We start from the raw sequence: 19,399 nt of genomic DNA, 5'->3' as shown, positions 1-19,399 counted from the left end.
TCTCTGTAACACGTGTTACTGTCCCTCTCTCGGACTCTGTGACTCCAGTGGGTATGTGGTATCACACTGGACTTTTAACATGCATCTTTTCATATATTTATGACCACATAGGTATCCTCTTTTGGGCCATTTTTCTATTTCATATTTGCCATTTTCCTCATTAATTTATACTTCTTTATGAATTCTGTATATGGACACTTTGTCAAATGAATGTATTGAAGATATCTGCCCCCTCTGTATGACAGAGAAAGAAAGAGAAACAGAGAGAAACAGATATCTAACTGTCCTGCCAATTTATCAAAGAGATTACCTTTCCCTACTGTCTATACAGTTGTCTCCCCTTATCTGCGAAAAATGTTCCAAGATCCCCATGGATACCTGAAATCTTGTGGACAGTACTGAAAATTATATATGCTGTTTTTTTCCAATACATACACAACCAGTGATAAGGTTTAATTTATACTTTAGGCACAGTAAAAGATTAACAATAACTAATAACAAAATAGAACAACTATAACAACATACTGTAATAAAAGATACGTGAATGTGGTCTCTCTCTCTCTCAAAATGTCTTATTGTACTATACTCATCCTCCGTTTCTTTACGATGGTATGAGAGGATAAAATGCCTATGTGTGAGATAAAGTGAGGAGAATGACGCAGGCTTCCACGTAGGGTCAGGCTACTGTTGACCTTCCGACAATACATCAGAAGGATCATCATCTGCTTCTGGACAGCAACTGACCACTGGTAACTGGATCCATGGATAAGAGGGAGACTACTGTCGTACCATTTTAATAGTAAATCAAAAACCCATGAACATATAGGTCTATATCTAGCTCTATGCCATTGGATGGTTTATTGAATTATGTGCACATGCTACACTTAGTTATGTAGCTTTGTATTAAGTCTTGATACCTAGTTTATTTCATAAAGTGCTTCAAAACTGCCCTGCCTCCATTTGGCCCTTTGCATTTTCGTATACATTTTAAAAATTCAGATAAAAATAAGCAAAAATGGACCAAAGGTAAGAGAAATGTTCGTTCCTTACTGAGAATATTAATATCCTATTTTGTAATTTAGCACCATAAAATTCATGTATAATTTTTTCTATGATATTCCGGAAACAGTATTTAAAGATCCATAGTATTGATGAACAAAGGCTGGAAATCCTGAGGAAAAAAACAGTGTGTTTCACATTAAGAAAGGCTCCTCCTAATGCATGACAAGAATTTTTTAAATGAGATACATAATTTGATTTTTTTTTTTTTTTTTTATGTTTCAAAGGCTCTTCCATTATACAAAGGACTGCCATGGTGGTTGTTTTTTTCTTTTTTATCTTTTCTTTTTCAATGTATACTCCTCATATGTTCAGCATATGAGTCAGAAAATTCAAAAAAAGCATACCATATTACTCCCATGCAACCAAACATATGCATGCTTGAGTTTGTCAAGAAATACTATTTGAGGGGTGCCTGAGTGGCTCAGTCAGTTGGGTGTCTGCCTTTGGCTCAGGTCATGATCCCTGGCCCCAGGATTGAGCCCCGCATGGGGCTCCCTGCTCAGCAGGGAGTCTGCTTCTCCCTTCCCCTGCTCTTGTGCACTTGTGCTCTCTCTCTCTCTCTCTCTCCTCTCTTTCCCTCTCAAATAAATAAAATCTTTTTTAAAAAATTAAAAAAGAGGCTCTGAAGGCGAGAAGATCCGAAAGAAATACCCGGACCGGGTTCCGGTGATAGTAGAAAAGGCTCCCAAAGCTCGGATAGGAGACCTGGACAAAAAGAAATATCTAGTGCCTTCTGATCTCACAGTTGGTCAGTTCTACTTCTTGATCCGGAAGCGAATTCATCTCCGAGCTGAGGATGCCTTGTTTTTCTTTGTCAACAATGTCATTCCACCCACCAGTGCCACAATGGGTCAGCTCTACCAGGAACACCATGAAGAGGACTTCTTTCTATACATCACCTACAGTGATGAAAGTGTCTACGGTCTGTGAAGCTGCTCTCCCTGAGATGGGGGGTCCCGTTCTACAAAGAGAGAGGTGGCCCCCCCTTCCTTGACCTACTCCTTCTCCGGGCTCAACCACCACCTCCCTTCTTCAGGACCTGCACTTCCTAATGTTTGAGGCTCTCTTCCAGCCCCTCTTAGCAGGAGGGCTCATGGGGGAGGTGACCTCTTGGACCTCTCCTTTCGCCCCTTTCTCTTACCACCTTTCCCACTCTGCTTTAGACTTCTCAATTGTCTATCTGTCACATCCAGCGATTGTTTTGGTTTCTGTTCCCTTTCTAACTGCCCAAGGGGCTCAGAACCCCAACATTCCCTTCCTTTCACTACCTCCTTTTTTGGGGGTAGATGGAAAGGACTGAAATTGTGGGGGGAAGGTAGGAGGCACATCAATAAAGAGGAAACCACCAAGCTGAATTAAAAAAGAAAAAAGAATACTATTTGAGCATTAGATACTCAGTGGCTACTAAGCTGCAAAAAGGTTTTTTCCTTTTCTTTTTTTTTTAAAGATTTTATTTATTTATTCATGAGAGACAGAGGGAGAGAGAGAGAGGGAAAGAGAGAAGCAGAGGGAGAAGCAGGCTCCCAAGGAGCAGGGTATTTCTTTTAAGCTTTTTTTTCTTTTAGTGGGGTGTATTTTTTCCCCCCCTCTGAGAGGGCGCACTGTTCCTGGAAGCAATACAATACCACTCAATGTGGGGAATGGATGGAGCGAGCTCCCATTCCACATCCTAGTTCCAAAAATTCATTTAATATATTGTCCTTGGCTAAAGGATGCATCAGATATTAAACTGTTAAGAACAGATTTTAGTGGGGTATATTTTAACACGTTTGCTTTCATACAATTTTCGTAATACAGTTTTGAACATTTTATCAACATGTATTGACCCTCTATCATGATTTATGGTCAATTTTGTCTGATAATTATATCATTAAAAATCTGGAATTACATTGTTGCCTTGGAGTTTTCTGAACCACACAGATAGTACATAAGCTTATGGTTATGAACTCAAGAGCAGTTACTCTTTTGGGGGTTTTTTTTCTGTTTCATATCTAAGATTTTCCCTGCCAGAGCCAAAGTTATAACAGATAAATATCCCTACCACCTAGAATACTACTTGTATAAAATCTGCTGTTAGGCACTTAATACAGGAGTCTGTTTCCACCCTGTTTGAGTACAACCTCTTTCTCTTGTAGAGTCCATTAAAACAGGGTTAGGAAACAGCCCCAATGTAAAAATTCGCTACAGAGTGCTTACCCCTGTGGAAAGATTTCTTAGCATTTCTAGGCTCCCAAGAAATTCTTAGTTTTGTAACAGCTAACCATGCCTGGGTAGGGTTTCCCTGAATGTCTAGACCATTTTATTGCTGACTCACAGTCTTCTTAATATTAGAAACAATTTTCTCATGCAGGATAAAGGAAGGTTATTCTTGGAAAACAAAATGTAAGAAAACTTATTTTCATAAATGTATCAGTTTCTGTAGTTGATGACAAAAATAAAACTATCATTTCTGACCCTTTCTAAAATCACAATGGGACTAAGTTCTTCCTTACTTTAAACCTGGATTTTTCATATTTCATATTTTCATTTCATAGAGAAATCATACATATATAATTCTAGGTCCAGAATTTTTAACAAAAGCTAACCAAACTAAAACTAAAGAACACAAAATGATGTGAAAATCCATTCTATATTTTATTTCTTTAAGGGGGAAATAATAAATTTAAAACTTTATTAGTCAGTAAGATCATAAGTATAAAACCAAAATGAGGGGCACCTGGGTGGCTCAGCTGGTTAAACATCTATCTGCCTTCAGCTCAGGTCATGATCCCAGGGTTCTGGGATTGAGCCCTGCACTGGGCTCCCTGCTCAGTGGGGAGCCTGCTTCTCCCTCTCCCACTCCTACTGCTTGTGTTCCCTCTCGCTGTCTCTCTGTCAAGTAAATAAATAAAATCTTAAAAGAAAAACACACACACACGGGCGCCTGGGTGGCTCACTTGTTAAGCGTCTGCCTTTGGCTCAGGTCATGATCCCAGGGTCCTGGGATCGAGCCCTACATTGGGCTCCCCGCTCGGCGGGAAGCCTGCTTCTCCCTCTCCCACTCCCCCTGCTTGTGTTCCTGCTCTTGCTGTGTCTCTCTCTGTCAAATAAATAAATAAAATATTTAAAAAACAAAACAAAACACAATGAGATGCCTCACATCCACTCTCATCAAAAAATAGATAATAAAAAGTGTTGGCAAGAATGAAGGCAAGTTAGAAGTCCTGTACTTGCTAGTGGAAATGTAAAATTGTGCAGCTGCTTTGGGAAACGGCCAGGCAATTCCTCCAAAATTTAAACAGGTAGTTACCAAATCAACCACAATTCTAATCATAGGTATATACCCAAGAGAAATGAAAACATATGCTTGTACGTAAATGTCCTGGCAATATGACTCATAATGGCTAGAACAGTGGAAACAACCCAAATGGTCATCAACTGATGAATGGATAAACAAAATATTGTGTATCCATCCAATGAAATATCACTCAGCCATAAAAAGAAATCAAGTACTGATACATGCCACAACATAGATACACCTTGAAAACATTATACTAAGTGAAAGAAGCCAGACAAAAAGAAACACATATTGTATTATTCCATTATTGGGATATGATCAAAATAAACAAATCTATATAGACAGAAGATAGATCAGTGGTTGCCGACGGCTGGAAGAATTGGGGAAAAAAGTGAAAAGTAATGGATATGGGATTTCTTTTTGGGATGATGAAAATGTTCTAAAACCGACTGTGTTGATATTGCACAAATCTGTGAATATACTAAAACCCACTGAATTGAATGCTGGGTGAACTGGGTGAATCCACTGGTGAACTATACTGGGTATACTTTGGGTGAACTGCATAATATGTGACTATATTTCAATAAAGCTGTTATTTTTTTAAAAAGTGGAAACAACACATGCTCATCAACTGATAAATGGATAAACAAAATGTGCTGTATTCATGGTATAATATTATTAGCCATATAAAAGAACAAAGTATTGATATATACTACAACATAAACCTTGAAAACATTATGCTATGTGAAAGAAGCCAGACACAAGGACCACATATCATATAATTCCATTTCATGAGTTACACAGAATAGGGAAACTCAAAGAAACCTAAAGCAAATTAGTGATTGTCAAGAACTGAAAGAAAAGGGAGTGACCACTAAGGGTACCTTTATGAACTGAATTGTGTCCCTTGAAAATTTATATTTTGCAGTCCTAATCCCCAATGTGACTACATTTAGAGATAGAACCTTTAAGTAGATAACTAAGGTTAAATGAGACCATAAAACTGAGACCCTGAGACAAAAAGAGTAGTGTCTTTATAAAAAGAGAAAGAGACCCCAGAGACCTCTCTTTCTTCATGCAGGAACAAAGGAAAGGCTATGTGAGGGTACAACAAGAAGGTGGCCATCTGCAAGCCGGGAAGAGAGGCCTCATCAGAAACCAATCCTACCAACACCTTGATCCTCAACTTCCAGTCTCCAGAACTGTAAGAAAATAAATTTCTGTTGTTTAGGCCACCCAGTCTAGGGTATTTTGTTATGGCAGTCTGAGTAGACTAATACAGGTATGGAGTTCCTCTCTGGGGTGATGACTACGTTCCAGAATTAGTCACAGTAATGTTATACAACTCGGAATATACTAAAAACCACTGACTTAAGCCTTCTGGGGAAGATGATAGAGTAGGAAGACCCTAAGCTTTACCTCTTCCCACAGATACCACTAGATAACACCCACATAAGTGTAAATAAACCAGAAAACAACCCCAAAGACAGGCAGAACAGACTCTCCACCAGCTAAATGTAGAGAAGAAGCCACATAAAGAATGTAGGAAGGGCAGAGATGAGGTCAGGAGCTAAATGGACCTGCAGGAGGGAGGAAAACAATAGGCACAGAAAGTGGAGGAAAAAACAGACCATCAGAACGGGCACCGGGAACCTGCAGGGGTAAGACGAATCCCCATTTGGCTTTGAAAATCAGAAGGGCCAAATTTCACCAGTTCTTACCATCAGTGGGGTTTAACAGCTGGAACTTTAAAAATCAGCAGCTAGGCTTTGGGAGAGCCAGGAAGGTAAAAGGAAACTGAGTCCCCGCCTTTAATGAAACAGCACAACAAAAGTCCTTCTGATTTTTCTCTTTTAACATAGATTTATTTATTTATTTGAGAGAGAAAGCATGCATGCATGGGTGGGGGGGCAGCAGAGGGAAAGGGAGAAAAAACTTAAGCAGATTCCACCCTGAGTGCAGACCTGAGCCGAAACCAAGAGTTGGTTGCTTAACTTACTGCTCTACCCAGGAGCCCCAGACCCTCAGATTTTACAGCATAGACGGAGCAGTTTGAAAAATTTCTGGTGTATGGGGCGCCTGGGTGGCTCAGCCCGTTAAACATCTGCCCTCAGCTGAGGTCATGATCCCAGTGTTCTGGGATGGAGCCCCGCATCGGGCTCCCTGCTCAGCAGGGAGTCTGCTTCTCCCTCTCCCTCTGCCCCTTCCCTCCCGCTCATGCTCTCTTTCTCGCTCACTCTCTCAAATAAATAAATAAAATCTTCAAAATTAAATTTAAAAATAGCCTTTAAAAAAAAGGAAAAGAAAAATTTCTGGTGTATACAGAAAGGAAATTTGTTTACTAATCTCAGAGCATGTGCGAGAGGAACAGGGATCATTGAAAGACCTCTCCGGGAACAAAGAAGTTAGTGGGTGCCATTTCCCTCTCCACCCCCCAGCCTAGATACCTGCAAGAACCAGCACAGCGCCAACTGTCCACCTAACTTGCTAACAGCGCGCCGTGCCTCTTCATTCTCCTGCAGACCTGCCCCCTGCAATATGCCCTTGACCAGAACCCATCCAAAGCAATGCCATAAGCCTGGCAGTGTGCAACCAGCCCCAACAGGGGCCAGGACCACTCCAAAGTAACTCCTACCCTAGGGAAAGGGAAAGATAACCACACACACCAATCCCCCCATGCCCCAGCAGTAGGCTAGGGGTAGACAGCTGGTCTGACTGCAGGCCTCAACCACCAATGAAAGTTTCTCGGGAGACAACACAGGGAAAGTGCCCTGCAGTTCAGTGCTACTATATCTCTAGCAAATGCCTGGTCTTACTCAACTTAAGCCCAAGGCAGCCTCACACCATCCCACTAATAACACAGGGACCAAACCCTGCCCACAACAGGCAGAGAGCCATTGCAGATAACTGGACTGAGGGCAAAAGCATCAGCCACGACAGCAGGACACATGCATCACATATAGGAGACCTCCTGAATCACTGGGTTATGGTGAACAGGAGACAATGCACTGTAGGGCACTACAGGACCTCTTCTTCATAAGCCACTACTTTCAAGAGTAGGAGACATAGCTGACATTCCCAACACAGACATAGATACAAAGAGTTAAACAAAATGAGACACAGGAATATGTACCAAATGAAATAATCAGGACAAAAATCACAGCAAGAGAACTAAACAAAAATGAGATAAGTAATACGCCCGATAAGAGAATTTAAAGTAATGGTCATAAAGATATTCATGGGACTTGAGAAAAGAGGGGAGGACCTCAGTGAAACACTCAACAAAGAGACAGAAAACATAAAAAAAAAAATGAATCAAAGACAAAGAACTCAGTAACTGAAATTAAAAATAAACTAGATGGGATAAATAGTAGACTAGAGGAAGCAGAAGAAGGGATCAGTGACCTGGAGAACAGAGTAATGGAAAGCAATCAAGCTGAATAAAAGAGAGGAAAAAAAATAATAAAAAATGAAAAGAGACTTACAGAACTCAGTGACACCATCAAGCATAGTAACATTCACATCATAGGGATCCGAGAAGGAGAAGAGGAAGGAAAGGGGACAGAAAATTTATTTGAAGAAATAATAGCTGAAACCTTCCCAAACCTGGGGAAAACAGAAATCTAAATCAAGGAGGCACAGAGAGGCACCAAGAAAATCAACCACAGGAGGTCCACACCAAGACACACAGTAATTAAAATGGAAAAGGTACTGACAGTGAATTTTAAGAGCAGCAAGAGAAAAGAAAACAGTTACATACAAGGAAAAACCCATAAGGCTATCAGCTGATTTTTTAGCAGAAACTTTGCAGGCCAGAAGTGAGTAGCAAGATATATTCAAAGTGCTGAAAGAAAAAAACCTGCAGCCAAGAATATTTTATCCAGCAAGGCTATCATTCAGAACAGAATGAGAATAAAGAGGTTCCCAGACAAACAAAAATTAAAAGAATTCATGACCACTAAACTAGCCCTACAAGAAATGTTAAGGGTGATTCTTAGAGCAGAAAGGAAAGACAATAAGCAGGAGTAAGAAAAGAGGGAAGCACAAAAATAGTAAAATTAAGTACATCTGTAAAAGTCAGGCAAGGGATTCACAAAATAAAAAGATATAAAGTATGACACCATATACCTAAAATCTGGGGGTGGGGGGGAGTAAAGAATGGATTCAAACTTAAGTAACCATTAAGTTAATATGGACTGGTTATGCATAAGATGTTATACACAAACTTAACTGTAACCACAAATTAAAAACCAGTAATAGATATGCAAAAAATAAAGAGAAAGGAATCCAAGTATATCACTAAAGAAAGCCAGAAAATCATGAGAGAAGTGAACAAGAGGGGAGCCTGGGTGGCTCAGCTGGTTATACAATCAACTCATGATTTTGGCTCAGGTCATGACCTCAGGGTCATGAGATCAAGCCCAAGTCGGGCTCCATGCTCAGCGTAGAGTCTGCTTGAGATTCTCTTTCTCTCTCTCTCCCCCTCTACCCCTCCCCCAACTTGTGCATGCTCTCTCTCTCTCTCAGATAAATAAATCTTTACCCAAAAAAAGAAGTGAGCAAGAGAAGAAAGGAACAGAGAGAATATAATGCTAAGTGAAATAACTCAGTGAAAGACAAAAACCAAATGACTTCAATCATATGTGGAATTTAAAAAACAAAACAAATAACAACAAAGACACAAACCAAAAAACAGACTTAACTGTAGAGAACAAACTGATAATTACCAGAGGGGTGGTGGGTTGGCAAATGGGTGAAATAGGTGAAGGGGATTAAGAGTACACTTACCACGAGAAGCACTGAGTAATACACAGAATGACTGAATCACTATATTGTACACCCGAAAATAATACAATGTCATTTGTTAACTATAATAGAATTAAAATTTTAGTAACAAATACGTAAACTACTGACTTTTAAAAGGGTGAATTTTATACAGAAATTATATCATAATAACTGATATTAGCTGTCCTGATATTCAAAAGACTCAATGCACTAAAGCACTAACAGGTGTCTAGATAAATCTAACTAAATATGTAGTACCTTAACTTTCAAAGGAAGGAAACTGTCCAAGTTATCCAAACGCAGAAGTGGTCTATCCTTATGAGTTGCTGCTTTTAGAAAGTTCTATGAATTGAAACTCCTTTATCTTAAGTCAGAACTAGTAATTAACTATCAAATCACTTTGACGATGTTAGATCAGAAGTCATTTAACTTTTTACATAAAGAAATATATACTTAAAAATCTTAAAAAAGACACAAAGCCATACTATGTAACAAATGTATAATCATCTCTTTAAGGGAAAAGCTACCTTGCCTTTATATCCCCCAAGCCAAGTACAGCATCTGGTAAATACAAGATACTTAGGAAATGCCTTTTGGGGCGCCTGGGTGGCTCAGTCGGTTAAGCGTCTGCCTTCGGCTCAGGTCACAATGCCAGGACCCTGGGATTGAGCCCCACATCAGGCTCCTTGCTCAGTGGGGAGCCTGCTTCTCCCTCTCCCTCTGCCTGCCACTCCCCCTGCTTGTGCTCTCTCTGACAAATAAACAAATAAAATCTTAAAAAAAAAAAAAAAGGAAATGCTTCCAAGCTTTATATACAGCTATGACAAAGAGTCATCTCCACCTCTGAGCCAAAAATGCTCTCAAGCTCAGCTTCACAAAACAGTTTTAACGCTTAGTAGCATTTAAATTTATGTATAAGGGGGCCAGGGTGGCTCAGTCATTAAGCATCTGCCTTCGGCTCAGGTCATGATCCCAGGGTCCTGCGATCAAGCCCCGCCTCGGGCTCCCTGCTCAGCGGGGAGCCTGCTTCTCCCTCTCCCACTCCCCCTGCTTGTGTTCCCTCTCTCGCTGTGTCTCTGTCAAATAAATAAATAAATAAAATCCTTTAAAAAAATAAATGAATAGGGGCTCCTGGGTGGCTTAGTCATTTAAGCGTCTGCCTTCAGCTCAGGTCATGATCCCAGGGTCCTAGGATCGAGCCCTGCATCGGGCTCCCTGCTCGGCAGGAAGCCTGCTTCTCCCTCTCCCACTCCCCCTGCTTGTGTTCCCTCTCTTGCTATCTCTCTCTCTCTCTGTCAAAATAAATAAATAAATCGTTTTACATAAATAAATAAATGAAATTATGTACAGAAGAACAATACTTCTCAAATGGACACAAATACAAGCATAAACTCTACTAGGATTTTGTCATACTAATACTCAAAATATTTTTTGAAAAATAAAAGTTATACAATAAACAAATACTCACTTGAGTGATAAACATTTTACAAGAAGTCTCTGACCAAAGTGCTCTTTGGGCACATCAGGAACACTAAGTCGTTCTATTGGCTCCTCCTACAAATTGACAAGCAACGTTAAAATGAACATTCTTACCATATTTCAACTCTTTATAATTTTTTAAGTACTTATTTTAAATCTAATACTTTGAGTCTTCACAACTGAGTACAGAAAACAAGGACCAATTTACCCTGAAACAGAAGTCAGTAGATCCTAAGTGTGCTCAACTCACAGAAGTTACACTAGGTTATATATTAAATATATTCATTCAAATAAAAAGTATATTTCATTTACTAAAAATTATACCTATGTTTGAGTTATATTCCCTGTATTATTATACTATATGCAATACTCCCAAAATACCTATCTTAATAAGCATCTAGTTCTTTATATCTAAATACCGATACCTCATCTGGTGATGGGTGCAGAGCAAAGAGTTCCTTGTGGCGGTTCGATTTCCTTTGGTCATCATTCTGACGGTCTATTTCTTCATTGGGAGTGCGATCAAGCAAGTTGGGAAGCAAAGCATCAGGAAGTGAATTTTTCAAGTCAAAAATACTGCAGGCCCAGCTACCCCTTGGAGTATCATCTATTGACATTGAACGTCTTTTAAGATCATCCTGTCATGCAAAACATTAAACATAAATATATTAATAAAGAAATAAAAAAATAAACTACTTTAAAATAATTTCTTTTAGTCATTTAAAAATAAAGGTATTACTTGCTCATCCTGGTAGTTGTTGCCATCTGGAGCTTCATCGGATTCAAAGACCTGTTTTGGCAAACCTTTTTGCCTTTCTTTCTGTTTATCTAATGTATTAGGATTAAATCCTGTTCCCAGTTTATGATATCTATTCAAAATAAAATAGTTAAGTAAATGTCAGTTTTGGAAAATTTTCATTTTCATCATTATGTAACAAGCCAACTGTTCTCTGTATTATTTATTTACATTAATAAAGCAGTCTTGATCATGTTAAACATTTAACCAGAAGTTTAAGAAGACTTCCGTTCAAAGTTCCTTTACTCCAACTAGAGAGCAGATTAGGACATTCCAAAAGTAAGTCATATTCTCCTTCTTTCCATGACAACCATGTATATATAACTTAAGTTGTACTTCCACCAATTCAGATAATATTTTTTCTTTTCAGTAAAAAGAAAGGATGGGAAGCCAGGCTAAAGAATAAAATGAGAGAGTAGAAAATATATACTGCATTCATAACAATGTAAATTTTTAAGAGGCAGAAAAATATAAAGCATTGAATCTCAAAATTTCAAATAGCCAAATAAAGTTCCTATATGTCATTACGTATAAAAGATCTGAAACAAGCTAAAGCTGCAGACTCTTAAAAGGAAAAACCGCAAGATCTACACCATTGTATACATGTATTAGTTAACATATATTGCTACATAATATATATATTACACTTAGAATAACTCTTAAACTAATGTAACCTTCTTTCCTAACAACCCAATACCCAAGAGCATTAAGCAGACACTAAGATCAAAGAGCGATTACTGTTCCACACCATAGAGTCCAACTGGGGAAAATTTTAATTGGAGCAAAAACAATTATGATTACCAGAGGATGATATGGTTCTTGCCACCAGTGAATTTATGAAATAGTAAAGAATCACACTTGATATGAATCATTCATATTGTGTCTTGTTGCTAAAGATATTAAAATAGCAGCTACATGATGTTCATATCCCAGTGTAATCACAAAATAAAAGAAAGCATTTTTCTTTGAAAGAACTAAAAAAAAGATACTCATTATCGAAACATGAAAGGTTTTATTCAAAAATAGATGCTTTAATCTTTCATAAAATGCTTTAAGTTCCTTAATTTGTAAAGTTGCATGTCTAAGCTGCTCTAATAAACCAGAAATGTGTTGCATTCTACCTCCTTTATGTCCTAAAATATTGGCAGTATAAAATTCACAAGAACTGAGAAGAATGACATGATTCACGATCAATACTCTTCTAAATTACCACTCTGACCTCTAGCTGGTTGCTATAAAGCTCTCTATCCAACCCCACACACAGACCACCATTGCTAGGACCTCATATCTTGGCCCTGTCCCTCATTTATTCTATCCCGGCCATACTGATCTCTTTGCTATTCCTTGAATATTCCTAGCACGCTTCCAGTATGCAGCGTTTGCATGTGCTATTCTTCCCTCTGCCTAATAATATCTTCCCCCAGATATCCAGGGGGCTCACTCCCTTACTTCCTTCAGGTCTTTGTTCAAATTCACCTTATCTGTTAGGTCTCTTTTTTTTTTTTTTAAGATTTTATTTATTTATTTGACAGAGAGAGACACAGGGAGAGAAGGAACACAAGCAGCAGGGGTGGGAGAGGGAGAAGCAGGCCTCCCGCCAACCAGGGAGCCCGATGCGGGGTATGATCCCAGGACCCTGGGATCATGACCTGAGCCAAAGGCAGACACTCGACGACTGAGCCACCCAGGCGCCCCTGTTAGGTCTCTTCTGATTAGTTAACAAAGTAGGAAATTTAGCCACTCTTCTTGGCTCTCCCTATCCTTCTCACCCTACTTTTTTTTTTTTTTTTTTGCATAAGAGTTACCTCCACCATACCTATTTATCTGTGTTTGTTTATTGTCCATGGCCCTCATCCCCAACTAGAAAGTAAGCTCCGTGAGGGCAGGGAATTGTTGACTGCCATATCATCACTGCTTAGCATAGTGCCTGGCACATACCAGATTCTCAGTAAGTATTTGTTGAATGAATAAATAAACGAAGTACTTTCTGTCCCTTTATGCTTCTGTGCTGAATTATAGACGAATGGTGTGGTTTCATCTTATGGCATACTATTCCACTCCTCAGTCACGTCCACTCCACCATTAAGCCCATCTGCTGAGTTTTTATATTTTTTCACTGAATAAAATATTAATTTCCAAAGATAACCAATTGATTTTCATATGTCTACCATATCCTTTCATATATCCTTGAGGATATTAATTACACTTATGGGTTCTAATCTGTGTTCTAACTACTTCCAACTTTAAATTGTTCTGTTATTTATACATTGATAATTCTCTTTGAAGCATGCTGGTTTTCATCAAATAGTTGTCAATTCTGGCTTATGTGCTCATTTTTAAATCTGTAAGCCCATATCCGCCTGAAAACACTGTATCTGTTCAGCTCAGCCCATAACTGGCGGTTGTGGAGAAGAAGCAATCATGCTGTCAAGCAGAATCTGCCAGTATCCACTCTTCTGGGTATGAGGGGCTCCTTTTTCTTCCAAGGCATGCCCACCCTGAGCACTATATTATCAGATCAAGCCCCCAAAATCACTGCTCTAAAAAAAGACATAGATCTCTCTGCAGGCACTCCTGTGCAAACATGGTACAGGGGTCAAAGTAACCAAATGTCCAACAGTACCCCAGGTCCCCCTTCCATTGCCTGAATTTACTACTTCGGAGCTTACAACCCTACTGAGGTTTTTACATATATCTTTTCTTTAGATTATTCTGTACTGTGGTCTTCTTTTATGTTCCAATTGCACCCTATCTTCTGTCTTTCAGGGATACTTTAAAACCTGTAGCCCAACAAGAGTGCCCATTTTGTCATTTACTACTACAGATAATAAACAAAATAATATCTGATGTAACAGAAAAAATTTAAGCATTAGAACCCAGTGTCCCTAGGGTCTGATCCAGGCTATCCCGCTTTCTGGCTGTGGGACCTCAAAGACATAACTATTCTGAGCCTGAGCTATGTCATCTGTTGGAACCCTAACTGAGATGAGTGTCAAGTGCTCAATAAAATGCTCGATACACAGTAAGTACCCAAAAATATTAACTACCTTACCCTCTTGCCTAAACCAAGGTCAGCAACCCCATAATGAGAGTTAAGTAGCAGACTCCATGATTCTGAGATTAATGTTTTACAACTAATCTCTTTATATTAAGATTTCTAATTAGAAGTTTCCAACATACATGTAGAGAGGTAAAGACTTCTGAGTTAGCTGACAGAGGAACAGTTTTCTTCAGTAATGTCGAAAATCTACCTATTGGAATACTTATCAAAATGGTAGGTTCATAAAAACAGCTCTTCTTTATAAAGGGTAGCAGACTGTGCTTTTATTAGGTCACACTAAAACTAAAAAGCATGTCAGCAGTATCCCCAAGTGATGCTTAGCACAATATTAAACCCAGTGAAATAAGACAGCAGCCATAGGGGCAAAACAATAAGCCAAGGATACAAGACCATTGCAAGTACAATTTAGCACAGCTAACTTCAGTTTCTGAAAACTATGTCATAACAGAATTCTCCCCTAATTCAGACATTTATTTTTCCTTTAGAAAAATAAAATAAGGCTAAGAATTTTCAGGATGAAGACTCTTCATTATGCAAATTAAAATGAGCAAAGGAAACTTAACTTTTTTTTCTTAACCTGATTTGATATCTCAAACACCATCCATTAGAAAAATAAATTTTGTGGGGCGCCTGGGTGGCTCAGATGGTTAAGTGTCTGCCTTCAGCTCAGGTCATGATCCCAGGGTCCTGGGATCGAGTCCCATATCGGGCTCCTGGCTCAGTGGGGAGCCTGCTTCTCCCTCTCCCTCTGCCCCTCCCCCTGCTCATGCTCTCTCTCTCTGTGTCTCAAATGAATAAAATCTTAAAAAAAAAAAAAGAAAGAAAAAGAAATTTTGTGGTAGAACAAAACATTATTTTTAAAAAATATTTACCTGATTCGATATACTGGTCAAGGACCTATAAATATTTAGTTAGTTAATAAAGGATGGAGACCTTTCAAACAGCTTGATCTGGAAAGCTGGCTATAAAGTTAATCATTTAAGTTTCAACAAACTGGATTCTTTTTGAGAAATGCAAATTATTCATCAAAACCTACCCATGATTTCCCAGAAGTTAGACCATAAATTATTATAATTACGTATTATTAGTTATTAATGATCTATGATAATATAGAAATACTACTGATAAACCTATTATTTTATACAGAAAGTTAAGTGATGTAGGCCACAGTAATTGCAGAACTCCTAAGGAGAAAATATCTACATAAAAAAGGTCCTTATTTTGTTTCTTCAGCTATTTTTTTTAAATGAATGTTCAGGTCTCATAATTATTATTAATCTACCTTAATCCATTTATAGATCCTACTCAGCATTTCTTAATGTTATAATAAACCTATGACTTACTTTCTGATCACGACTGCCCAGTCCTCTGTATAACTTCTTATACAATCTCTAACATGTGGATCCATTTCACTATTTTAAAAAAGAAAATAAATTTGTAATTTAGTAAGGAAAGCACTGATGTCTGTGAATTTGGTTGCTTCAGTTCTTCTTCATATAAAAGGAAACAATACTACCACAAGAAATAGGATCTAAACAGAATCAAGGAAGGTAGCCTTTCCATAGTTACACGTAAACCAAAAATATGTAAATGTCGCCTTACCTTTCTTCAGGTACAGCTGACACCAGGGTTCTGCAGTCCCTAGGACTATAAACAACTTCGATATCATCTGGAGGGAACTCAATCAAATCCCTTAAAGGTCCAGAATCCACAGCTAAAGGATGAGTAATGAGGTATTCTTCCAAATCCACTGGGTCCACTGCTTCAGTAAGGGGCACCTTTATAAAGAGGGGTGGGTATGACAGGTAGGTAGAAAGGGAGAGGTGGATATAAAAATTTTAAAACTTTAAGCAGAGGAAATTTATTGTTTTTAAAAATACATGTTTTTAACCTAGTTATTTCTAAAATGTTAGCGCAGAGGGAGAGGGAGAAGCAGGCTCCCAGCAGGGAGCCTGATGTGGGGCTCGATCCCAGGACCCTGGGATCATGACCTGAGCCAAAGGCAGATGCTTAACCGTCTGAGCCACCCAGGCACCCTGGTGTTGGCTTTCTTATATTTGTTTATACTTTTGGGTTAATACTCTAATCTCGCTTAGACCTTGTCCATTCCCCTCACATAAAATCAGTAATGATAATTAACAGTTTTAGAATACTTTACGGTGACAACATGCTCATTGGAAGGATTCTTTTTTTCTTTTTTATCTTTGGAACTGTCACTGCTAAGTTTATAAGCAGCGGTTTTACTTTATTTGTTCTTACTGTTGATTATTCTAGTATAAATATATAACCAGTCTGGAACAGGCTGAAAATGGCCCTCCAAAGATCTCCACATCCCAACCCATGGACCTAATATGGCAAAATAAACAAATAAATACAAATAAAAGAGTATTTTAAGATATGATTAAGGATCTTAAAATGGGGACATCATCCTGGATTATATGAGTGGGTCCTAAGTGCAAGTGCAATCATATATATCCTCATATGGAGACACAGGGAATTTGGGGCACACAGAGGATAAAGCCATATGAAGACACAGCAAAGAGAAATTTAAAGATTCTGGCCTTAAAGACAGAAATGATACGGCCTTCTTGCCTTAAAGACAGAATTGATACGGCCTCAAACAGCCACCAGATCTGGACGAGGCAAGCAACTGATTCTGAAAGGAGTCTCTGAAAGGAGTGTAACCTCACCAAAAGCTTGACTTCCGCCCACTGATATCAGACTCTGGACTCCAGCACTGTGAGAGAATAAATTCCTGTTGTTTTAAGCCACACAGTTTGTGGTAATTTGTTCCGGCAGCCAAAGGAAAGTAATACACACAGTCTATTAAAAGTATCTATTAGCAGTAATAGAATATTCACAGAATTCCTTAGCCAAGCCGAAATTATACATTTTAATAAGATACCCTCCTTCTTACTAACATGAGAAAAAATATTAAGCAAAACTGTGAAGAATTATATAACAAACGTGCAGTTGTGGACCAATGAAAATAAGAACATGCAATTTCTCAAGATGTCAACTGGGTAAAAACACTGAGATTTGCAGGTACGTGTCATGAAATGAGGTGCTTTAATCTATGATGCTTTGAACTGAACAACCCCCAACAGGAAAAGCAACGTTTTATAGATAGTTAGGTAAAATAATGACTAGCACATCATAAACACTCATTTGAGTGTTTTTCTCATTCAAAACCTCTCCCAAACCCTGTAAGTTAGAGAAAGTTAGTATTTCAGCTCTACAAATAAGGGCATTTGTGCTCAAAGAACTCAAACAACTCCTGAAAATGAAATAGCCACTAATGACTGTACAAAATTTAAAAATGGGTCTTCAAGCTCTACAATTCCTGGTTTTTCTCCCCTAAGCATTCTATCTTACCTCTTCTCTCAGGAATATCATATACTATCATGATGTACAAACTATAAACTATACATCATATAGTATCCCCGTTCTTAATACAGGGAAGGAAGCAATTCAATGGGGAAACAGAATATTCTTCAACCATAATTGCTGAAAAAACAGGATATCTATACTGGGGGGGAATGAATCTCAATCCTTACATTACAACATATACAAAATTTAAATTGAGATGGATCATGGACACAAATACAAATACTAAAACCATAAAACTGCTAGATGGAAACATAGGAGAACATCTTCATGATTTGGGAGCAGGCAAAGGTTTCTTAGACACAGAAATAATTATAAGAGAAAAATCTGACATATCAAAAGATAGTTAAGAAGGCCATAGTAAGAGGAAATAGTCACAAAACATATCTAACAAGAATATATAAATAAGTCTTACATCTCAATAATAACAGGACAAACCACTCTCTCAAATGGGGAGGTAAAGTTGACAAGACATTCACAAAGAAAGACACAGGAATGGCCAGTTAGCATGTAAAAAAGTGTTCAACGTTAAAAGTCACTAGGACGTACTTCCATTTCCGGGAAGAAGACATAGTTTCCCTATTCTTCCCACTAATTACAACTATAAATGCTGGACAGTCTATATAAAATAAACATCAGAAGACTCTAAAAGGTAGAGAAGAAGGCAAATCAGCAGGGACCTCGGGACTCAAGAAATGGTACAACAGGGAGTTAGCTAAAATTTCTTTTTGCCTTATATACTCCATGCTTGGAGCTAGGAAAGCTCACAAACCAGACACACCATGGGGTGGGTTGTGGGGGGAACCCCAACAAAATTCTGTTCTCCCCAGCCAAAGGACCAAGAGAGGGGCAGCACAGCAAAATAGAAGAGATTGATTGATTGAAGCAGGCTCCTCACTGAGCAGGGAGCCCAATGTGGGGCTCAATCCCTCGGGTCCACAACCCAAGCCAAAGGCAGACGCCTAACTGACTGAGCCACCCAGGCATCCCAGCAAAACAGAAAAGTTTTACACAATAACCATTCTACTTCAGCCAAACACTATATGAAAAACTGTGGACCCACCCATATCTACACAAGCAAGCCCAAGTGGAAAGCTAAACTTCACCCTCACAAAGCTGTAACAAGGCATCCAACACTCCCCACCAAGCACAGAATCAAAGTCAGAGTAGGAGGACGCCTGGGTGGCTCAGTCGTTAAGCGTCTGCCTCCGGCTCAGGTCATGATCCCAAGGTCCTGGGATCGAGCCCCGCATCAGGCTCCCTGCTCGGTGGGAAGCCTGCTTCTCCCTCTCCCACTCCCCCTGCTTGTATTCCCTCTCTCGCTGTCTCTCTCTGTCAAGTAAATAAATAAAATCTTTAAAAAAAAAAAAAAAGAAGAAGAGTTGGGAACCGGGATTTTCATATCTACTAGGAGGTATGAGCCTCCCACCTCCACAGTGTCAGTGGAGACCACACAGGGACATCTACTCATTCAGTAATAACAAGGCATTTCTTCCTCTTACTGTTGGGATAGTATCTAAGGAGGGCTATATATAATACAATAAAGGGTAAA

General features: G+C 38.8%; 1 protein-coding gene and 1 pseudogene across 9 annotated transcripts in view; both read right to left on the bottom strand.

Moving 5' to 3' along the window:
• The window catches only part of DOCK7 (dedicator of cytokinesis 7), a 219,826-nt gene that overhangs the window by 165,019 nt on the left and 35,408 nt on the right, over positions 1-19,399 (bottom strand). For all 9 annotated transcript variants that reach the window (XM_073896632.1, XM_073896628.1, XM_073896629.1 and 6 more), the window contains exons 3-7: positions 16,063-16,238; positions 15,804-15,872; positions 11,343-11,472; positions 11,029-11,241; positions 10,593-10,678 (exon numbers count right to left, since the gene is read on the bottom strand). In XM_073896632.1, coding sequence (XP_073752733.1) covers positions 10,593-10,678; positions 11,029-11,241; positions 11,343-11,472; positions 15,804-15,872; positions 16,063-16,238 — 674 coding nt within the window. The remainder of the gene's footprint in view (positions 1-10,592; positions 10,679-11,028; positions 11,242-11,342; positions 11,473-15,803; positions 15,873-16,062; positions 16,239-19,399) is intronic.
• Positions 2,654-2,819, bottom strand: LOC112824099 (U2 spliceosomal RNA; annotated as a pseudogene).

This window comes from Callorhinus ursinus, unplaced genomic scaffold (assembly GCF_003265705.2).
Source record: "Callorhinus ursinus isolate GAN/ISIS: 27379988/994484 unplaced genomic scaffold, GSC_fseal_2.0 scaffold9, whole genome shotgun sequence".
NCBI lineage: Eukaryota > Metazoa > Chordata > Mammalia > Carnivora > Otariidae > Callorhinus > Callorhinus ursinus.
Note: the sequence above shows the minus strand (reverse complement) of the source record. Positions and strands in the feature narration are given on the sequence as shown.